Source organism: Camarhynchus parvulus, chromosome 10 (assembly GCF_901933205.1).
Source record: "Camarhynchus parvulus chromosome 10, STF_HiC, whole genome shotgun sequence".
In the NCBI taxonomy this organism is placed as follows: domain Eukaryota; kingdom Metazoa; phylum Chordata; class Aves; order Passeriformes; family Thraupidae; genus Camarhynchus; species Camarhynchus parvulus.
In genome coordinates this window covers 12,531,919-12,554,401 of record NC_044580.1, presented here as the reverse complement: position 1 = coordinate 12,554,401, position 22,483 = coordinate 12,531,919, and the positions used below count along the sequence as shown (strand labels likewise).

Below are 22,483 nucleotides of genomic sequence, written 5' to 3'. Positions count from 1 at the left end.
ATCTTTCCTACTGTTTTGAATTATATGCTCTTTCCCCAAAGAGCCAGGCAAGTCCTTCAAACGGATCCCAGCTCCTTCCTCTGCCTGCAGATCCCTGGTTTGCCTGTCAGTCTTCCAGAGATGAAAGACTGCAGCCCAGGCAAGCTGCCCAAATTTGCTGATGGCATCTAATTGTGGCCCGCAGGCTGAGCAAGCAGCACTGATTTTGGTGTTGATTAGGCAATAATTTGAGTTTATTATTTTTTCTTGTGTGCTTTCTTCTCAAAATGACAGATGGCAGAAAAATGCTGTGGATGGTCTTGAAGAGACTGACGGCCACACAAAATCATCCTCCAACCTCATTTGAACCCGTGCAGGCAGCAGGATGGAGACACAGTGTTGGAAAAAGAGAGAAGCCCATCTGCCTTAGCCCTTACCCTGCATGAGCAGAGCTCCATGTGACTGGGGTCACTTTTTGGGGGCACCTAAAGTAAGTGGATTTTGCTGTTGTCTGAAGGACGAGCTCCCCCTCGAGCAACACTGCTCAGGGTGTGGTTTTGGGTTTCCCATTACACAGGGCTGTCTGTACACACCAGGATACAAAAGATCTCCACCTAGAAGGAAGCTGAAATCCCCAGACAATACTTGATCTCTGATTGCTGGAACACTGTTGACAGTTGCCTGTTCTCGTGCCAGCTACGTGGTAGGACTGGTATTGTACCCTGCCCTAGAGCAGCCTTTAGACACCTCAAAAAGGCAGCACAGAGGAGCATTTTAAAACAAAAGGGAACTTGCTTAGGTACTGTAGCCACCAGCAGCTACACTTTGTGATTACTTGAGCAAAACAGTAACTGCAGAGCTTTTCTAATCTATGCCATCACTGAAATGGCAGGGTCTCCAGAAAAGCAGCTTGCAAAGCCCTTGTGCAGACCCCAGAGGCAGCAGTTCTGTCCCACCTGCTGTCCCCAGCCCCTCTTCCCACGTGTGGAGGCCAGGAACAAAGGCTAAAGGCTTTTCTGCTGGCCTGATAGTCTCACCTTGCTGCACTGCCCCTCCTTATCAAGCTGCAGATCAGCACTTTGTCACTGCAGCCCCAGCAGGGCTGGCATGCTCCACTGGCTGTCCGTGCTGTGAGAGCCCATTAAAGGACCAGCTTCTCTCCAGGCTCCTTTCCAGGGCCAGGATAGCACTGGGAAGGCTGATGGGGCTGTGCCAGCGAGTGTGTCTGCAGCAGTGCTGGCAGAGCTCTTCCTACAATGGGTTAGACCACCACTGCACCCACTCATGAGGCTGGTAGGACACACAGGGCAGGTTTCACCATGCCTCAGTCACAAATATCAGGGTGCTTAAATGTCCTGTTGGAAACTTCAGGCTGGTGTCAGCTTGTTCTACAACAGAATTTCACCCATCATGCCCAGCACCCATAAGAGCTGCAAGGTTTCCCCAAAAATCTCTGGGATGACGCTGGGGGAGAAGGAACATTTGTCTTTCTGCTCAAGAGATGTGGGACCAGGTCTGGCAGTGTCCAGATCTCAGTTACCTTGGGTGAGGGTTGTACAGTACTGGTTCCAGCTGGGTCTCTCCCAGTTTCTCACTTTTATGAGCACTAAATATGTTTGAAAGATGTAGAGACAAAATCTAAAGCACAGGAAATCCCTCCCTCTTGCCTGGACGCCTTGGGGCAGCTTCACCCTGGATAGGAGGGAACGGGTGCTCCCCAGAATCAGTGCTCAAAGCAGCCACCACCAGTAGCCTTTGGGCACGTGGGGTGGAGAAGGCACTGGAAAATGAGCATCTGGGGAGTCCTGGAAGCCTTGATGCAGCACAAGTGAGACTCTGGGCATTGCCCAGTATCAAAGGTGACTTATTGCTTGTGCAGGTCCTTGAGGAGTGACCTGAAAGCAAAGCATCTGAGTCAATACAAAACAAAACTTTTTTCCAGGCTGGCTCAGCCTGGCAAACAAACTTTCCACTGGGGCAGGACAGAGTGGGGGTATGAGGGGAGATCAAACAGTTCACTTAGGTCTGGGCTTTCTCATCATTTTTTTTCAGCCCCCACCATTAAGTATCCCTTGGAGATAAGTGCTGGAAACGGGACAAAATAAGGCGAGACTTTTTTAAGCTAAAAAAAAATTTATCTGGATCAAAATGACAACCACACACGAGCCAAATTAGTTTTCTTGTGCCCTCTCCTTCTTCCCAAGAAATAGCATTTACCAGCAAGTAAATGATTGTCCAGAAAAAACCCAAGGACTGTTTGAGAGGGAAGTCGGTGTCCTTGTGGAGCAGGCAGAGAGGGCAAATGTCTCTGAAAGCAGCACGAATATGGGACAGCACAAGAAGCAGGGGTGTGAGCAACTCTGGCTGTCACACCGGGAAACAATGTCACCTGGGCTCAGCCAACACCTCTGCTGGCCTTCCCAAGAGCTGGACAGGCTTCCAGAGCAAATCCACTGAGGTGGGCAGGAAAGGAGAAGGGATTTGAGTAGCTAGCAGCAGTTCCTGTGCTGGAAGCTGTCAGGCTTTGCTGGGAAGCTGCCCTTTGCCCTGGGTTTGTTTCGGGTCCCAGGGGGACTATGATAAGGCAGGTTTTGGTCACACTCTGCTAAGCGTCCTCAGCGCACTGCTGGGACAGATGCCAGTGGCTGGACAATGGCAGTGACATGGTGTGGCTGGCTCCTCCTCAGGGCTCAAACAGCAGAGAGATGTCAAGAGATGCCAGCCCTGGCCAGGAGAAGGGAGCCCACATCCCCGAGGCGGCAGGCTGCCCTGGGACACTCGGTGTCCTTCCCTTGCTCTTGGTGACAGGTTACTCCTGCCCAGCCGAGTGCATCAGCTCCTGGTTCCAGCTCATTAAACACACTTGTGTTCACAGTCACCACAGAGCCAAACGGGCCCTTTAGTGCCCCTTGTCTTTGTTGCTCTATAAATACCACTGGCTCTGGTGGCACTGGTTTGGGCTGGGCTGTTCTGGCTCTGGAGGCGAGGGTGGAGCAGACACCGGGGTGGGGATGATCTGTGGGGATTCCTCTGTGTTACCCACTGTGACCACTGACAACACGGGGACAGACATGCTTCAAGCCCTGCAGGGAGGGGCTGATGACAGCCCAGGGTCTTTGCCCTCCACGAGCATCCTGTCCAGGTGCCCTAACCCTACACCTTTTCATAGAATCGTCAAGTTTGGAAGAGCCCTTTCCAATCAAGCCTAACCACAACAGAGCATTATCACTGTAACCCCTAAACCACGTCACCCGGCGCCACATCCACATGCCTCCTGGACACCGCCAGGGATGGTGACTCCACTGCTTCCCTGCTCAGCCGATTTCAATGCCTGACCACCCGAACAGTAATTTATTTGTTTTTTTTAATATATAATCTGAATTAGAATCTGAATTTTACCCATACGGGCCCTGGGCTGTCCCAGGGAGGCCGGGGAAGGAGGATGCCGTGTCGGTAGGACCCTCCGGGCAGGTTGGGTCAGCGCTGTCCCCGTCCCTGCTGCCCGCGGGCGGTGGCGGGGATGGGGAGGTGCGGGTCCGCGGGCAGCCGCGGTCCTCTAGCGGCACCGGAGGAGCCTGCGGGGTGCGGGGTGGGCAGGGCCGGGCCGGGCCGGGGGCGCGGCTCAGCCCCGGGGTCACAGCTCAGTCCCGGGTCCCGCTGTGGCCGGCGAGAGCCGCCGCCACGCCACGATGACGTCACATTGAACGCAGAGTGACGTCACATCACACGCTGAGTGACGTCACGCCGCACGCTGAGTGACGTCACCGCCAGGCGCGCCCTGCCGGCTTTAAATTTTAAACGGGTGGTGGCGCCCAATCGGCTCGGTCCGCGCGCTGGCCACGCCCCTATCGTCACTGCCCTTCGCCAATGGGATGGCAGCGCTCTCCGCGCCGCTGGCCAATCAGCAGCGAGCATCTCCCTCGCAGCCCCACCGCTCCGCCCTCACGCTTCCCGTTTTCCACCAATGGGAGAGGGAAGCGCGGGGAGTGGGCGTGGCGGCCGCTCGGCGGCAGCCAATGGGGGCCCGCGCTAGGCGAAGGCGCGAGCGGCCGTACCGGCGGGCGATGGCGGCGGCGGCGGCGTGAGGGGCCCGCGCCATGTCGTGCTCGCACAGCGCCGTGTTCCTGCTCGACACCGCCGGCCCCGCGCGCCGCCAGCGCCTCCAGCGCGGCGCCCTCCGCCTGCTCACCCTCCTGGGCTGCCGCTTCGGCCTCTCCCGCCTCCGCTGGGCCTTCCGCTTCTTCGACTCGCTCGGCGGCCGCGGCGGCGCCTCGCGGGGCGGTGGGTTCCGCCCGCCGGGGCCCCGCGCCTGGGAGCGATTCGAGGAGGAGCTGGCGGAGCGGCTCGGGGCACGGGCCCCCGCCGCCCTGCCCGGCCCCGCGCCCCGCGCCGCCCTCACGCACAGCGGGCTCAAGGAGACGCTGCTCGACTTCCAGTGGGACCGGCCGGAGATCGCGTCCCCCGCCAAGCCGCCCCGCAGGAGCCGCAGGACGGGGCTGGCCGCCCGAGAGCCCCCGGAGGCGCCGCCCGAGGGCTTCGTGAACGCCGTGTTCCTGTTCTCGCCCTGCCCGCACTCGCGGAGGGAGCTCCGGCAGTTCGTGTCCGGGAACGACGCCCCCTCCTCCCCTGGAGAGCCGCCCTCGGCGCAGGAGCTGGCGGAGAAACTCCTGCCCAAGAGTGTGCAGGAGTTGCTCGTGGAACAGAAAATCTCCCTGTTCTGGGTGGACACTGCCGACTGGGCTCAGGTAACGGGGTCACACGGCTTTCAGCTATGAGCCCTAGCGGGACATCTGCCACGCTGCTTTCTGGCATGAGTAATCTTTGGGTGGGAGGGAACCACGCCAAGGTTCACTCACTGCCACATAATCTTCAGCAAGGGACTGAAATCTGGAGTGGAATCGTCCATGTGGAGACTGAGATACATCTGCAGTGGAGTAGCTGTATGGTGTTTATTGATGAGATGTCTTGTGCTTTGACTTAGAGGGGTGTTACAGCTGTTCAGAATTGCAGATAAGCAGCCTGATAGTTCAGGTCTGTAGATACCAGATTTAAAAAAAATTGGCTTGAAAATATTGCTAGCTTTTAATTCACTGGGAATAGTATTTACTTTGTTAGGTTCCTGTGAAGGCTGATAAAGTCCATAAAAACACTCAGAAGGCACCGTGTTGAGATGCTGTGGATATGTTTCATATGCCAGCTTTTCTGAAAAAGTGCAATCTCTATTTGTTTACATGAAAGCTCTCTCACTGCCAACCTTAACCTGAGACCTCTCTGTTACTTTTATTTCAGCTGATCGAATGCCCAGATCATGGTGGCTACTGGACAATGTGTGAAGTGATCCATCAGATGGGAGGCACCATTTTGCCAGCTGAAACCTTGGTGCACTCTTTGAGTCACCCCAGGGCAGATGCTGCTTCTGGCTTCCTCAGAGACTCCAGGTTCCCAGAGCCACAGGCTGTGCCTTGGGCCAGGCTTCTGCCCCTGGATGGGACTTTGAACTGTTTGTTCTCCAGGCCATCCCTGTATCGATCAGTGTTTCCCCAGCAAGAAGGAACATTGTTTCTCAGCGTGCCTGGTAATAAAAAAAAAAAGAAAAATATAGATGTGCGTGGTAGTAACTGATCTCTCGTGCAGAGTCCTTGATAAGCTTCCCTTGTGAATAATGTGTGTAGAAGTAACTTCACATATTTCAAAGCTTAGGTGTTTTTCTTTTAAAGTTCTGCTTGTGCTCTACTTCTGGTGTGAGGACTGTGAACCCATGTTTCTGATTTAGCCTCTTCAGTTTGCCATGCCCCTAGATGTTTGGGTGAAGAGCTCTTTGCTGCTCCCACCTTGTAGAGTTGTACTCCCTTTTCTCATACAATTATTTGATTTAGCTAAAATAAGAACACAGATTAAAAACCCCTTCCAAAGAAAACAGATCAGCTGTAAAGCAGCATGCAGGATGCATGGGGTCTTTCTTTAGTGGTGCTTCCATGCACTCAGTTCCTTGGGAGCATGGGGAGGAGGTCAATTCTGCAACAGGCTTACTCTAGAGTATATTCCCTGTTTAATCTTGGAACTCGGTTTTCTGCCATTGAAGTTGTCTCTTCACCTTGATGGAAAAGGCTTGCATTCAGACTCTTTCTTTATCCTGTCCTTGCACAGGAGGGAAGAAGCAGGAAAGCTGTGCTGTGATCCTGGAACCTCTTGCCATGAGCCAAAGACAGCTGCAGTGTCCCGTCAGCATTGTTGTGAAAGGAAGCTTGACAGGCTGGAGCTTGGCACAGGCTGGCCACTTCCTCACAGAGAGCTGGATCCTGCAGAGCTCACAGCCTGACCACGGAGAATGTAGCAGCTCTCTGCTTCATCAGCTGTTGAGGAGTCTGGTGGCTGAAGGACTGCACGTGGTAAATCTTCCTCTCTTTGCCTTCAACTGATACGTGCTCTGAAAGGAACTGTGACAATATCACTTTGTAAAGACAGTAATAGACACTGTACGGCAAATTGCTCATTTGAAGCTAAACTCAGAATATTTTTTTTCAACCATCTAACTCTATAACCTGCTTGTAAAGTATCTGTACTCCTTAGGTCTCTGTATTTCTAGATAATGTAAACTCTTCTGGTTTTCCCTTTTTTTTTTTCTTTTAAAATACAGATTGCTGAAGTATCTCTGTCTAAAAATTGGTGCCCCTGCTCTGCTGTTCTGTCACCTCTTTCTGGGGATACTGCAGTTCTGACTGTGCTTGGTCCTGAGAAGACTGCTGAAATTCAGGGATGCAGCCTTGAAGGAGCTGTGGTGGAAGATTCTTCCCAAGACTCTGCTGCTCACCTGCCAGAGATTGTGAATAGTGTATTGAGTAAAATTGACATGTCAGTGGAAGATTCTCTGGCCAGTCTGGGTAGGTGTCAGGAAATGAAAACTTACCATCTTTTGATCATGTCCAGAAAAAATTTAAAGTTAGTGATTTTCTCCTTGAGGAGTCTCATTTTTGGGACTTATTCATTGTGTCATCTGTTGCTCAGGCCTTGTGATGTGATGCAGAAAGAAATCTGTATGGGTGTAGCTTTCTGTTTTATTATTAAGTATTAGTTTCCATTAGCTTGCAGATAAAGCACAGCTACACGTGCCTGAGGACATGCTTTTAGAAGGAGGCTTCCTAAAATGTGTCACATGGGCCATCCCTGGCCAGTAAAATTTTTGAGTGGGACTGCAGCAAGGAGGCTGCTTTTGCATGAATGTTTTGTGTTAGAGTGAATTTTCTGGTATGATAGAATACATCTTCTGATGTATTGGCTATGAAATTGTCTCAAGGATCAAAAGTTTGTGAACCTCTGTCTTTGGGCTTCTGTGAAGCTTCTGCCACTTAGTTCAGCTTTTCTCATTTTTGGGTATGTGTGTGTTTGCTTACAGGAGAAGAAGCTCCAGTGGCAGAGTGGGTCCAACGGGAGCTGTCCCATACAGGGGGCTGGCATCCTTCAGTGCTGGAAGCGTGGTATCCTGCATCCAATGCCTGTGGAGCAAGCTCAGATCTGATGGAGTCATTCAGGTATTTTTCTGAATGTCTCTGGGCAATAATCAAGGATTTCTGCTTCCTATTAAGGGAATATGGCTGTAGCATTGCTTAGAGTTCTAGAACTCTACTGCTTTTATTTCTGTACTCAGTTTACTGGTAAACTGTACTCAGTTTACTCGGTTTACATGGTGGGGTATACAGACAAAAGAAACTGGGAACAGGATGTTTGGCTTTCAGTTTGCATGGATTAAAATCTTGGTAGTTTCAGGAGTTATAAAGATCACTTAAAATGACCTTAAGTTACCTGGGAAATGACAAATTTTAGCTTTATGGGATGGTAAGATCCAGTGCAAGATACTGAAGATGTGGTTGTGTTCTCACAGTTGGTGTTTATTTGGAATGAATAAGCTTGCTTTCTTCAAAGAGCTTGCTGAGTGAAACAAAAGAGCCTAATGCAGGGTAGTTTAGAAAGCACAAAGCTGCTCATTTAGTTTTATGGTACAGGTCAGTGCCATATCCATTTTACATTCATTCATTCATTCATTCAGCATTTTAAGAGGTTTGAGTTTTCTGCATCTCCTAAGTGTGTTGGGAAACAGGTGCTGGAAGAGTTACTAGTGTATGCTACTTGCACTATATTACTGCAGACTGGAATCTAGAGAATCTTGTTTCTGTCCACAGGAAGGAAGGGATATGCCTCCTACTCCCACCTTCTTTTGGTAACTGTATTGTTCTTGCATACAGGCTCCTGCAGGTTCCCTGTGCTAACAGGAAGGATGGTGTAGACCAATCTGATGTGGAGCTCTCAGAAAGTCTGTCTGAGCTGTACCAGAGAAAATTCAGTGAAACCTCTGCTGCAGCTGGACCAGGAAATAACAAAAAAAGGCGTATGTATAGTTTGGGGTTATATGTGTGTGTTGTCAATAAAAGATGATGCATGAGCTCCAGAGATCTGTACTCTTAAGTAGTACCATGCTTTAGATATTCATTTAGGGACAGTCTCATTTGCTTATTAGTATTAGGTTAGTCCTGTAGTAGAACCCAAATTATTGTAATTCAGGGCTGTGCAGTGGGTGACAAAGCTGTTAAAAGCAGCGTGCCGAGCTCTGCAGTTTAATTAGCTGTTGAAACAGGGACTACTCCAACTACTAATAAATATTGCAACCTCTCAGTTTTGTTCTAATTAGAAAAATAAACCACTTTTTTTTTTCTAGAAGAGTTTAATCATTGCATTTCTCTGCACTAACTACAGTTGACTTTACCTTAGCCTCATGTATCTGCAAGTCCTGCTGTCAGCTGTTTCTATTTCTGTGACATAAGATTGCTGCCTATATATATAACTTCTGATTAAACCTGTGTAAGTTCTTATGCAGAGCAATATGCACCTGGGTTTTTATTTGGAGAAGTAGCTGCCTGCAACACTGCCTATATGTTGATTTCACAAAGATATACCAACCTTCTGGGCCATCTTTTCCTCTAGGAGATTACTTAGGTCACATAATCCAGAATTTAGTGCTGTCCTCTACCTTGGGAGGAGTTCCTGCCCCAGTGTGTCTGATGGTAGAACTCTCTCTTGTGGCATTGCAGGTGGGGTTCCCCGAACTCCGGTCAGGCAGAAGATGAAGACCATGCCCAGATCCCTGCAGATGCTCAATGTAGCAAGACTGAATGTGAAAGCTCAGAAGTTTCAACCTGATGCTGTGCCTCCTGCAGTGAATGAGAAGGTTCCACAGAAGCATTCAGCAAAAAGATTGGATGAAAAGGTGGAAGGAAAGGCAAAAGCACCTAAAATATCAATTGGTGTGTGTTAAGTCCTGTTATCTTTCTGTCCTGATACATCCCATATCAACTCTTGATATCCTGATATAGGAGTCATAGAAGATTTTTATGGAAGGGAGAGCAAAGGATAATAATGGAATATTCAGTACCAAGGAGCAGATCAGTGTTTGAGTTTCTGTATCTTCAGCATGGCAAAGAGTAGACATTTTTCCCACCCTTCTGCCATTTAGTTTCTGATTCTTCATACACTAGTGTTACAGCTGCTTCTGGGATTAGTTTTTTGCCTTGTATCCATCTGAAAAAAGCAATAAGGATTTACTTTTAAAAAAATTTTTAACCAAAAGAAATAGAGGGAAGCACTCATCAAGGTGTAACTGGAAATGTAGTCCTGTTTATTAATTAGGCAGAAATGAAGGGCATTTCTTGACTGCTTCAGTAGCCTGAAAGTTTGCTGATCTTAAGCAAACTTTGTTGATTATAGGACTGATTTAGCTTATAATATGTCGTGGGCCTGAACCTGGGACAGCCTCTGTTAGTGTGCTGTGGTCTGGCTGCATCATTGCTGGAGGAAATATTTATTATTACCTCCTCTGTTCCCTGCTTCAGCTGGGGTGAGTATTTTATCAGGGAGGTGTGGTGAACATGCATTTAGTTAATGGAGACCATTTCCTTGCAGATTTCCAAACAGAGGAGGAGCTGCAGTCCCACTTGACTGCAAGCTACCAGAAGGCTGTTGCTGAGGGAATTCCCTCATCCGTGTGTGCCCAGAATATGATAATGGCCATTAAAAGCTTCTTGAAAATACAAGATACCAAAGAGAAAGAGGTAGGTGACGGCATGTGGGCAGGGTTGTTACTGATCTGGAAGTTAGAATTTTTACGTTTTTGGGCTAACTTTCCTTCATTTTCTTTGAGGTTTTATGTGGAGGTGCACCATGGTCACTGACTGCTTCTATCTGTGAGGACACAAGAGTGAAAAACTGGATGCTTGTAAATTATGTAGGAAAATCCAGTTCAGTTTTCAGTTTAGAACTTTGCTAAATGTTGCAAAACGTCTTTACTTCACATTGACCTCCTTACAAATTCTGATTTCAAAGACAGTATTTAAAAAATACATTCTTGCAAACTGTATTTTAAAGGTGGTGCATCTTTTGATTTGGCATTACACGGCGAATCTAGGCCTGGCTTTGTCAGGGAAGAGAAACTGTTCAAGGTATTTCTTACAATCTTTAGCACTATTTATAGGCTTACAGTAATCTTAAACCAAAACTGGTAATCCTGTGATTAATTTAATAAAAACACTGAGAGACAAATGCAAAGTGGCTCCAAAGTGAAGAAGGCCTGGAGCTGTGAGCAAGAGACCTCTGTGATTTCAAGCTTTAAGTTGTTTTATTTCATAACTCTGCTACTGAAAGGAAAAAGTAATTACTTTCCTTGAAAGAAAAGGAAAAAAAAACCTGTACTTCCAAAAGAATAGGTTAGGGTGGTAACTGGGGGACAAGGGAGGAACCTGCCCTGCAGATAGGGAACAGTTTTGAAGTTCTTGCTGTCATGATGTGTCTGCAGGTGGCCTGTGTGGGAAGAGTCAGAAGCCATCTCCTGAAGACCAGCAAAATGCTCAGACAACAGCATGGCTCACAGAAGGAGACCAAAGTCAGAGAGTATGACACACTGTATTTACTTCAGCCTCTGAGATACTGTGGAGTTGGTTAGCAGTTTTTAATGGTGGCTTTTTTTGTACAACTGGAAAAGTATTTACCTGGGACAAATATTTCAAGGGTAATCTCTGGTTGCAGTAAAACCATTTCATTAAATGCAAATATACCCGTGCTGTGTGATAAGCACTGCAGCCAATATCTGGAGTGAGGTATCTCCCTTGCCACCCAAATGAAATGCTAACTAAATATTGCTGTTAAAAGGAACCACTTCCCTTCCCATTGCTTTTTTGAGCACACCTTTTGCAGTAAATCTGCTGTTTGCAGTAGAAAAAGATGTGGTGGGTAATTACTTGTTTCCTTAGGTGCCGACTTCAGGTATTTTTGCGCCTTGAGTTGTACCTTCAGTGCCCTTCGCTGCAAAACAACGCTGAGGAAATGGAGCAGCTGTTAGAAGAGGCAAGTAAAGTATAAACCAGGTTGTGTTTCTGCATGGCACTAGAAATGTGGACCTGGAACCTGCTTTTCCTTTGATTTTACACTAACACTTCATATTTCTTACTAAAATATCTGGTGCTGCAGCTGGCACACCTTAATCCATTTTGCCACCTACCCTTCTCTTCCAGGTGACAGATATGCTGCGCATCTTGTGTCTGACTGAAGACCCAGCCTATCTTACAAAGTTTTTAGAGGAAATATTAGAAGTGTAAGTTATTTGGCATGACTTATGTATTGCTGGGGACTATGGTTTGGGCCAGATGTTGTCTGTGAGTAGAGTGCAATCAGCAGCTTTGATTTACTGCATCTTTGTAATTCTCAGAAATTTAGACGTGTTCTCTTTATTACGCTTATATTTTGGTTAAAGAAAAAGTAGCTGATAAACAAGTAAGTTAATTAAAAAAACCAGTTGATATTCAGTTTGTTGTTTTTAAATGGACGTGTAAGGACAAGGATTTAGTTCACACCTTGGGTTTGAAATACCAAAGTTTTGAGTAGGGGTGTATTTCATGTGTGTTCTCTCTGGTGCTCCAGATATATGAATTCTATACCGAAGACCCTTGGAGATATTTATTATGGTCTGGGCACACAAATACCTCCGAAGCTGGCATCTGTGTTGCCTTCAGACTTCTTCAGTGATGACTCCATGACTCTGGATAGCAAATCTCCAGGCCTTCCTCCCTCTTTATCATCTGTCTTAACTCCCAGTGCTGTTTGCACTGAGAGCGATCAGCTGGAGGAGCTGCGCACCAGATCTGCCAAAAAGAGAAGGTAGTAACTCCAGACAGGAGGCAGCTTTTTGTTGACTATAAAAAATACAGTCTTGATTCTGTATTTGTATCTCATGCAAAAGTAGATTTCAGGAGCATCTTCCATGAGAGGAAAAGCATGCTATGCTGTGCAGTAGCTGACCTATATTGTTAAAGTTAAAAGTGATTTACTGGAGATCACTGTGTTGGGAGTTCTGTGTTCATATCAGCAAATTGTGAGTGAATTCCAATACCAGTCTTAGGAATAGCTTTTTATATTGAAAATCATATCCCAGTGTTGTAGTAAGTGAGGTATCAATGTAGTTTGCAATTTGAATTTAGGTAAACACTTCCTATCTCTTGAGTCACACCTAAGTTTAATTGTCAGTAGGTTGATAACTGTGCTTTTGATCTTATTTTAACTTAATTTTTGTGTTTTCTGAAGGAATAATGTGTTAGCCAGACACAGGAGCATGACAGAAGCACCACAGAACTTGCGTCAAATTGAGATTCCCAAGGTAGCCAAGAACCCCATCAGAAAGGTAAAACTCTTCCAGAAGGATTTTCTGTGAGTTGTGATGCTTGACTGTAAAAACTCTTGCTCTGTATTCCCTTAGTAAGTGTGCCCTGTATCACCTGTACAGAGATCAAATTGTTTTGAAGGAAAAATTGAAATAATGTGTTCAGAGCTGATAGTTAATATTCATGCTTAAACATAGCATTGCACTGCTGCTGAGGCTGATTTCTCATTTGTTTCAGGAGAACTCACATTCTTACCTTGCCACTGAGAAGTCCCAGCAGATGCCTTTGCTGCAGAAAGAGGCAGTGCAAGGTATATTGACTTTTGGCTTGTTCATGGAAAGGTGCATCTTCAGCACATGTTGTCCCTGTAAATTTTACTGAGCCATGATGAAATTATGCTGAGGCATGCTGGAAATCTGAAGGAAGTTTTGCTGAGTTGTGCAGAAACTTTAAGGGGGAAAAAAATATGTGGTATTCTGTGTACTCATACACAGAAAACTTAAATTTCATGTCCTCAAAAGAAAACCTTGACTCTTGAAATTATTTCCAACTTCTCTGTCCTGAAAAGAAAATGGGGACAAGAACGAACTGTATCTGAAAATAGGATATATCCCCACAAATACTTCATAAAAATAAATCTCGTGTGTCCTCTGAACCAAGATGTGCTTTGGTTGAGATTTTGTAGTGCACCTAATGTTCCACACAGGACACTGATTGTCTGCTTTTTCTGCTATGGCATCTGCTTGTATCTTATTACTGGAATAATGCAAATAATAACAAATTTGGAAGAGAAGGCTGGAATGGATTTAGAGGAGGACATGTTCCAGTAGCAGGAAAAACAACTTTTCAAAGCTTTTTAGCCTCTAAAACGTTGTCTTTCCATGCTGGTATATTGTTCTATCCCTAGTCAACTGACAAAATTACCTTTGTATTTTTTTCCTTTTTTTTTTCCCTTCTCTTTTCCTAGTAATCTGATCTTTTCTTGCTTTTCTTGTCTCACAGAGGTTACAAAGGTAAGGAGGAATCTCTTCAATGAAGAGATACTTTCACCATCAAAAAGGTCACTGAAAAAGATGCTTAGAAGCCAGTCAGTATCTGCTGTGGAAGGCCTAAAATACAAATGCACCAGTGAGGGCAACAAAGGTAGGATATGACTTTCACATGTAGGATTGTTGAGCTTTTGCTAAAATTCCTACTTTTGCATTCTCAATTCTATGAAACAATTATGATCTGTTTTTATTGAAGGATAAAAGGATTGCTGTGGTGTTTGGAGGGTGAATAATGATGATGTTAAAACTGAAACCTATTTTTACTGAATTCTTTACATCTCATAAAGAAAATTAAAGTTAAAAATGCTTGGTTAAAAAGGATCTGTGAAATAAAGACAAATAATGAAAGTTATCTCAGTAGGTTAACTATGTCTGACATGGTACAATATTGAGGGAGTGGAAGGGAGGTGTAGACACTGGACTGAAATAATGATAGCTTGTGAGTGCTGGAGACAGCACAATGGTTCTATATTGACTTAAAAATAACTATTGTCATTCTTAAGCTGAAGCCTGTACAAAAGTGTGTTTATTTATTTGTTCCAAGTGCTTTATAATGTGTAATGTTACAGCTCTTGCATGATTTTTAGATCATCGCAAGTTATTGACCAAGAGAGTTGCAGAAACACCACTGCACAAGCAGGTGTCCAGGAGACTCCTGCACAAGCAGATCAAAGGCCGGTGAGTTCTTTCTGAATTTCTTCAGTAACTAATTAGTGGCTATGAGTAGAATTACCAGGTATCATTGCAGTCAGAGATGATCTTCACTTAAGGCAGTAAGAGAACCAGTGAAGGCTAAATGCCATTGCTTAAGTGGGGGGAAATACTGCTTGCTTCATCATGTAAGTCAGGCTGCTTTTGTTCCTGCAGCTAATGTCTGTTTAGGTTCAGTTGCTGATTCAAGGGCTTATGAAGAAAAGGCTCCTGCTGTGGTCTCCAGGCTGAATTGTAGCATTTTCTTTCATGTAGAACTGTTACCTGTACATCTAGGGAGCTACCAATACTTAATTACGTGTCAGTAGGAGTCAAAGGCTTACTGGTCACTCACTTAGAGTAGCCCACAAAGCAATATATTGGTGTAGAATAAAGCACTGCTTCTCAGTCTCTGTGGCAAGTTCTGTTCCTGTACATGTGCTCAGTATGCTAAGCCCAAAATGTCTGTTGTTTCTCAAGGTCTTCTGATCCAGGTTGTGACACTGGTGTTGTAGAAGAATCTCCAGAGAAGGCCATATATGGTAAGCACTGATTTTTCATTAAAGGTGCTTTGGCTGTGTTGTAGCTCGTCAGATGAGTGTGCTTTGATTTGGCTAATTCATTAGAAGTCAGTCCAAAAGTGTTGTACTGTTCTGTTCTGACAGAACCACTTGCTGCTCACTGCTTTAACAGCTCTGTACAGTTTAAGTTAAGAAAGAGAGGTAGATAGTAAGTCTTTTAAATGAAAAAACGTGAAGGACTTGAAGGGTGAACAAGATTCTGAGCTGCTATAATTACTGTCAAACCAGCACATGCTTATTTTTAATGTAACTTCACCATGTTGTGCTGTGACCCTGCTCTGATTTCTACTGTAACAGACAGCCACCTGGCTCTGGGGAGTGTCTCTTATGTTGGCTACTGCTGTTCCTTTTCCCCAGAAGGGAAGAAAAAACCAGCATGTCTGGGCAAGCAGGAAAATGAAATTGCTAGCAAGAAGAGACAAGAGCATTAACCCGTCTTTTAACTTGGATGTAACTTGCATTGAGCATGGTTTTTCCAGCATTCCTTTCCATAAAATTTCTAAAGAGGAATGAGAGTAATCGTGAGTTAGAGGAGGGGCATCATACTTGAGGAGATTTGTATGTAATAAATATTCCAAAAATAAATATTCCAAAATCCTCAAGAAAACGGAACCTTTGCTTCACCTGCTTGCCTTCCTGGGTGAGACAGGTTATCTGTAGAGAAGTTTCTTCTGAGAGTATGTTCCTTGCAGTTGTGAACTGTTCCTGATGATGTGCCCATTGCTGAGGGGGAAAGAAGGCTCAGTCTCCACTGTCCTTGCCTTTTCAGAAGCAGGTTTGAGAAGAAGCCCACGCATCAAACAGCTGGCTTTGAATAGGACCTGCTCTGGTGCTTTCTATTCCATCACACAGCCCAGCTCAAAAAATTCACAGCACCTCCACCAGGGACAAGAAAAGGAGAGCTGGAAACTGCAGGATGTAGAAGGTACTGAGTGGGATTTGAGCAGACTGATACTGCTGATCTGAAAAGCTGACATGGATAGCTCTGAGTTTGATTTGATTTGGCTCTACAAGAGACTGTAAGAAGCTAAGAGCTGTCATGTAGTATCTTCTGTAGACAGGAATTCATCCTCAGTAATTATTTTTTAATTGGTAATCTGAATTTTGAGGATGGTAATGCAGCTATTTCTATGATGAATTCGCGGCCAACTTAACAAACCAGTCAGGCCCATCTAACAGAATACCACTGATTGTCAGTCTGCATTCCTTAAAAGCAGTGAAATCCTTGTAAAATATGGGACAGAAATCCTATAGCTTACTCTGTGGCAGCATAAAGCAATGACTGATGGGATCTTCTTTGGAGGCTTTCTCAGTAGGATTATCAGCTAAAAATGGTAACACTTAGTTCTTTATATTCTGCTTGTTAGAATCCTTAGTCATGAACCAGAACTATCTAAAGCTACAAGCTATAAATAGAATAAGAGGCTGAGGTATTTTATACCTTTTTTTACCATTGGAGCACTCTTTCTAAAGATGGGTATTAATTTCATAATAGGAAATAACAATAATTCTGGTGAAGCTTTAACTCTTGGTTAGAAAAGAACATGCCAGGGATAGGAGCTTTTTACACTACTTTTCCACACATCTGACGTGACTCAGACAATTGTGGCACGTTACATGGTGTTAGTTAAATTGTACTGTTCCATTTTATAGGCCTTAACCAGCATTCAGAGAGCCCCCCCATCCAGAGTCCCAAGAGGTTTTTCTTTGGTGCAGTCATTGACATGGGTAGTCCTGCAGGGAAGCATTCACCTGGAAGGAAGAGAACAAGAAAAGATTCCTTACACTTAGAGGAACTCACCTCATGTCAGGTAGAAACAGTTACCTACCTCTCTTTCTCTTTCTTCCCATCCTTGTTTTCTTCTCCCATTCATCAGCATCTTAGATTTAGTGTTCGTTAAGTCTCATCCAATGGGTTTTTTATGTTTTAAATCCTGGGAAGTAAATATGAAGATGGATAGATAATGAAATAGATAATACTCCTGGAGGAGAACAAGCATGAATCTTTAATATATTATTTTTCCCCTGCAGACTCCTAGAAAAACGCCTCATAAATTAGCCCAGAAGCCACTGAATTCTGCCAGTAAGCTCCCAAGGAGATCGCCTCGCATTGTCCACAGGACGCCTCAGAAGCTGGAGAAGACACCTGGCAGAGGTCCAGCAGCTAAGCAGAATGTAGCTAAATGTTTGGTGAAGTGCTTTTCTCATCCTGCACAAAGGGTCAAGTCTCCATCTGTGCTAACTGACAGCAAGAGGGTTCACTCAGTGCAAGTAACTGCTGAGGACTGCTGTGCAGCTCTCACACTTTCCCCTCCTTGCAAAGAGCCTGCCTGGCAAACACCAAAACATGAAGGGTTCACAGCCTCTGTATTACCTCCAGCAGATTCAAATCCAACTGCTTCTTCTCCCCCCTCTGCCACCCAAGAAAGGTGTTTTACAGAACTTCAGACTCCAAGACGTTCCTTGAGATACCTCTCAAAATTAGCATCTCCAGTTAGTGCTCGGAGGCAAATCCTCACAAAGGAAATTCAGGAGCAGTCAGATCAGTTATCTCAAGCACCTAAAAGGACACCCAGGAAACTTGAAGATCCACGTTCAAAGTTATGTACCAGCTCACTGAGTACAGAAATACCTCAACCTGCTGTGAGGCCAGAGCCTCTCTGCAGTTCTCCACTCCGTGAAGGTTCCACAAACACTGTGACAAGCTGCTCTGCTTCCCACATGCAGCCTGTGGAGTCTGACTGGGAACCTGCTGCATCTAAACCATCTTCTCAAAAGACTCCAGGTATTACTGGCACTTCACTGGGGTCCCTGCTTCACACACCCAAGCAGGCCAAATGTGAACCAGGTTCTAGAAGAGAGAGCCTCACATGTGCAACACTTAGAGAAAATGAGGACAGTCATGATGATAGTGGTGGTAACTGTTCTGTGGAAAGCCTTCAGCTTCATCAGTCCCAAGTTACTGAAAATACTTCTGTATTGGAGAAAAATAAACAGATGGATAGAGTGTCTCAAAAGTCTCCTTCAAGGGAGGACGTGGTAAACCATTTGTCTCCAAAGCCTTTTGCTGGAGGGCAGGAACATGCGCAGAATGCTGAGAGAGACTGTGAGCCATCAGTTAAGGGGGAGAACTGCAGTGCAAACACCTGTGAGTCCTTCCTAAGCCATTTGCAAACAGTTAGTGATGACTTGGAAGCAAGAACTGTGCTGAGGGAAGAATGTATGGGAGTGAAGGCTCCAAGTCTCAGGAGACGCTCCAGATTTGCCCTGAACCCTTCCCCTCCTGTGCAGAAGTCTCCTCCTGCCTATTCCTTACGCTGCACTGCAGACAGGAGGCAGCGGGAGGCTGCGGCACGCATGGGGGAGCCTCAGCTTGCAGCCAAGTTCTCAACTCCTGAAAGTCGTGGCAAACTTCCTTCTGCCAGCCCACCGACCTACGAGGTGGAAATTGAAATGCAAGCTTCAGGCCTGCCCAAGCTTCGCATTAAGAAAATTGGCTCTTGCTCATCCTTGGAAGTTCAGCCTGAAGCAAGTGCCAGCAAAGCCAGGGGAGGAGAAAGCCCCTTCAGTGATTTTGCTATGACCTGGTGCAGCAAGCACCCAGGAAAACTAGCAGCTGCTTGTGTCTCCCCATCCTGCTGCCGTTCCTTCCATAGTACACCTGGGAAAGGTGCAGGACAAACCTACATATGCCAGTCATACACCCCAACAAGCTGTGCCTCTACTGTCACCTCCCCGTTCCTGTTGGAAGCAGTTCTCCAGACACCTTCTCCAAAGCAGAAGGGGAAGACTACTCCTGATGCCATCAATGACTGGCCTCGGAGGAAGAGGGCAGCAGGCAGCACTGCTGGTGTGAGCTGTGGTCAGAGCGAGAGGAGTGCTGATGATTGGGCACGGGCCACAGCAGGCAGAGAGAGAACAATGGGGATCTCAGAACACTGCAGCAGCAAAGTGACAAATCCTCTTGGGGAATTCGAACTGGAAGGGATTTGCAGGCTCCAGGATCAGGCATCTCCTAGTGACTCTGAACCGAGGGCTGATGAGGACTCTGCCATGGGAACCTTTGGTTTGAAATCTCGGAAACGAGTATTTACTTACCTATCACCAGAAAAGGAGGAGAACCACAGTGCCAAGAGATCATGTCCTGATAGGGGCAGCTTGGATCTCAGTGGCTTTTCCACAGATGAGGGCAACAGAAGTAAATCAAGGACAGACTCTCTGCTTCCTGAGAAACCAGGAGCATGTGCCCTCAAAACACTGGAGCAGCACAGTTGTCTAGGGGATGATGATGTCTTCCTTTTGTCAGGTAATTAAATGGCATGAAAGACTTTCTACTGAAATTCAGATGTGGTTAAAAATGGGGATTAGACTAAAACAAGAGCACAACTGTTTCCCATGTAATTATCTGAGGGAGAGTGAGGTGAAAGGGGAGTGACTTGTAGATGACATGGAAGATAATTATGTGGAGAGGCAGACTGGATATGAGGAGTATTAACGATGGAAGAGAGATCAGAGAAATATGAAAGAGCAGAAAGCTGGACTAACTAAAAGGCAAGTCTGAGAACTTGAGGAGAGAGGATCCCTGTTGCATCCAGCTGGTGATTTGTTCAGGTTTGTGTTGATGCCACTGCCATTTTCTGCCCAGCATTCAGCTCTGAAGCCAACAAGCCAACAATCTTAAATATAAAGCTTGGCTGTTTCAGTGCTTCAAACTGGTGTCTTGGTGGGGTTAGTTCTGTGGATGTTGGTGTTGATTGCTGCTCCAGTTTTCTCTGCCTGTGGAGGTGGGCCACTTGAAAGTGCTACCAGAAATTATTCCATTGCTAGCAATAATGTATCAGGAGGTGTATAGGTTTAAGCTGCCTCTCTGCCTTTGCTGTAGGTACAGATGATACGGCTAACCTTGGTGAAACAGGCTGTTCAGCTCTGTAAACAAGGCCTTGTGAATTTCAAATACTTAATTGTATTGTTGTAGAAATTGCGGGGGGCTGTGGCAGGTGTTGTTCTGTAGTCATTGCACTAAGCTTTGGTGTGTGTTTCCTCTTGCAAGGAGAGATTTGTATACAGAGGCAGTGTCTTACTCAACATTATCACAGAAAAAAGGTCAAACCTTGAAGCAACATTAATCCATATTCAGGACATGAAATAATAGACTTAAGATGGTCCTGTAAGAGACTTTCTGTACCTACAGACCTTGTGTTTGTATTCCTGTATCATTGTGGTTGTAATAGTTTTCTTCCAGGAAATGTGAATTACCTGTGTTTGAAACAAGTGAAGTGATTTTCTGCTAAGCCAGCTAAGAAAATTAAATGTGCTAAAAGCTGATTCCAGACTACCATTTACCTTTCTCAAACGCTAAAACACCACTGTGACAGCCTAGAGTTTATTTCAGATAAACTCAAAGTATCGCTTATACTGATGTCAGTTTTGAGGTAGCATAAAGGCTGTGGTGAGACTTAACATTTGAGTTGTTGAGTATTTTTGCTGCAGCATCTCACTGTGCTTCTCCAGGCTCCACCCCACCCTTGAAGAGTGGACTTTGTGCCAGCAGCCTTCTTGCCCTGACCCAGTCTCCACTGCTGTCCCCACCGCCGGCTCAGAGGAAGCGCGTTCAAGGTAAGCACAGGAGAGGAAAGGCTGGGCTCGAGCCCGCTGCCTGTGCTCTCTGCTTGCCTCCAGCTCATAAGAACAAAATCGTGCTGTGCTGGGGTTGGGCTTTGGGCAGAAAACCTCTATCTGCCACTGCTGTGTTCAGTGCCTCGATCTGATATGCTTACAAGAAACTTGGCATGAACTGGGAAGTTTGGAAAGAGAGAAAAGTTGCTGAAGAATGAAGAGAGGGTATCTACATGGGAAGTGCAACTTCCACATGGTATTTGGCTTCTTGGAATCACCAGTGAATTCTGGTAAACTGTGGCTTTCATGTATTCTTTCTGTTTTTGTAGAAGAGGAATCTGATGCTGTCCAAATTACTGGCAACCAGGAGCTGTCTCCATTCCACATCATGATTTCCAGGAGGCGTCGCCTTAGCAGGACTTACTCACGGAAAAAACTGCTCAGCTGAAGTTTGGAGCCAGGCCAGCATGGGAAACTATATTATCCCAGCTGTACAACACACCTTTTAACTAAGACTGTATTTGGTGCTAGACTGGAGCTGCCTTGTGTTGGTAGGACACTGAATGCAAGCACATGGCAATAGAAATAAGGACCACTCTAAAAATTTATGGTTTCTTCCATCCATTCAAAGCCTAGCTTGGTCTTTCTACTAGTGGAACCTTAGAGTGAGTTTTGCAGTGAAGGGCCAATTCTCCCAGGTTAAGAGGGAGAATTGCCACTTTTCTACAGCTCTTGTAAAATAAACTCATGAATTTTCATTGTGTCCTTTAATCCAAAAATCTGTGTTTGGCTTGAGGGATGTGGGCTGCAGGAAGGAGGATGCTGGAGGCGAATGGGTACAGAACAAGCTGCGTGCTCCTGCTGTGTCTTGTCCTGATACTAAATGCATCCCTCTGTTAATTGCTTCCAGTTTGCCACAGCTTAGTGGGAAAATAACAAGCAGATTAATTAATTAGCCAAGTGCCAAGAATACAGAAAAGGGGAAAGATAATTTAACTGGGAAACATCTTTGTAGATCATGAATGGTTTGGTGTATCCGCTCCTGGCTACTGCTGGATAAGCAGATGCTGATGGAGTGACTTCATTGTCCTTTTCTGCAAACTTGCAGTAAGCCAGAAAGAACTGGCTGGGGAAGTGTCCTTGAGAAGTAAAACTTGGATGGAATAACTGGAAATGACAGTTTCAAGACTACTCTTTACAAAACTGAGTCATGGATTAAATAGTGATTTAGTTGCCTGTGACACATTTGTGTTCTAACCCCATGAAGAGAGCAAGAGCTGTGGTTCAGTGCCTGAGACGTAGCCTCCAAGGGGCTAAAATTGTGCACAACATTGAAGGGCTGAATTTTTTCCCTTGGGATAGTGATCTCAGGGAACTCACACCACTGTGTCTACTGACTGCACAGGAGGTGGAGAGCTATGGAGATAGTGTAAGGTCATCCTAAAACAAGGCATGGGAAACCAGAGGTGTGTTAGGTGGCTTTAAGGCTTTGAGGGGCAGGATGGGATAGAGTGGAGCTTGCTTCCTGGACACACTCTTTGTTGCAGGAAAGCTGCACCTCCTTCAAGGATGTGGAGTGACACAAGCTTGGAGCTCCAAATCTACTACTTCCAAGGAGGATGGATTGTTATTTTTCCTATTGAAGGTCTGTTTTCAACAGCAGGAAATAAAAGTGTCTGAACGTAATCTTCTGTAGCTCAGCCACATACAGAGCCCTCAATAATATCCCCCCCTCACTGTCACACCACTACAGGCAAGGTCAAGGATGTAGGAGATCAGAAGGTGGCTCTTGTATCAAATGCTGGCCTTTAACTTGGTGTGTTACTCCTTAAGTAGTGGTTGTGGTAGCTGTTCTCATTTCAGGCTGAAG

At 45.8% G+C, this 22,483-nt stretch overlaps 1 protein-coding gene across 1 annotated transcript; it reads left to right on the top strand.

Moving 5' to 3' along the window:
* The first annotated feature begins 4,033 nt into the window (after positions 1 to 4,033).
* Positions 4,034 to 21,778, top strand: TICRR (TOPBP1 interacting checkpoint and replication regulator). The gene is made up of 22 exons (XM_030955421.1): positions 4,034 to 4,724; positions 5,269 to 5,554; positions 6,127 to 6,368; positions 6,617 to 6,860; positions 7,373 to 7,508; positions 8,220 to 8,362; positions 9,063 to 9,275; positions 9,931 to 10,079; positions 10,820 to 10,914; positions 11,274 to 11,367; positions 11,535 to 11,614; positions 11,941 to 12,177; positions 12,601 to 12,697; positions 12,915 to 12,987; positions 13,680 to 13,820; positions 14,314 to 14,404; positions 14,897 to 14,958; positions 15,767 to 15,922; positions 16,651 to 16,808; positions 17,029 to 19,303; positions 20,509 to 20,613; positions 20,943 to 21,778. The coding sequence occupies exons 1-22, from the start codon at positions 4,077 to 4,079 to the stop codon at positions 21,059 to 21,061; spliced, it is 5,844 nt and encodes a 1,947-aa protein (XP_030811281.1). The 5' UTR covers positions 4,034 to 4,076; the 3' UTR covers positions 21,062 to 21,778.
* Positions 21,779 to 22,483: the final 705 nt, after the last annotated feature.

What these genes read in the sequence shown, in the direction of transcription:
- TICRR (XM_030955421.1), top strand. Translation starts at nt 4,077, where the DNA reads ATGTCGTGCTCGCACAGCGCCGTGTTCCTGCTCGACACCGCCGGCCCC. An exon ending in CACAAGCAGATCAAAGGCCG is followed by an intron (nt 14,405 to 14,896) that starts GTGAGTTCTTTC and finishes TTGTTTCTCAAG; the next exon opens with GTCTTCTGATCCAGGTTGTG. An exon ending in TCCAGAGAAGGCCATATATG is followed by an intron (nt 14,959 to 15,766) that starts GTAAGCACTGAT and finishes TTGCCTTTTCAG; the next exon opens with AAGCAGGTTTGAGAAGAAGC.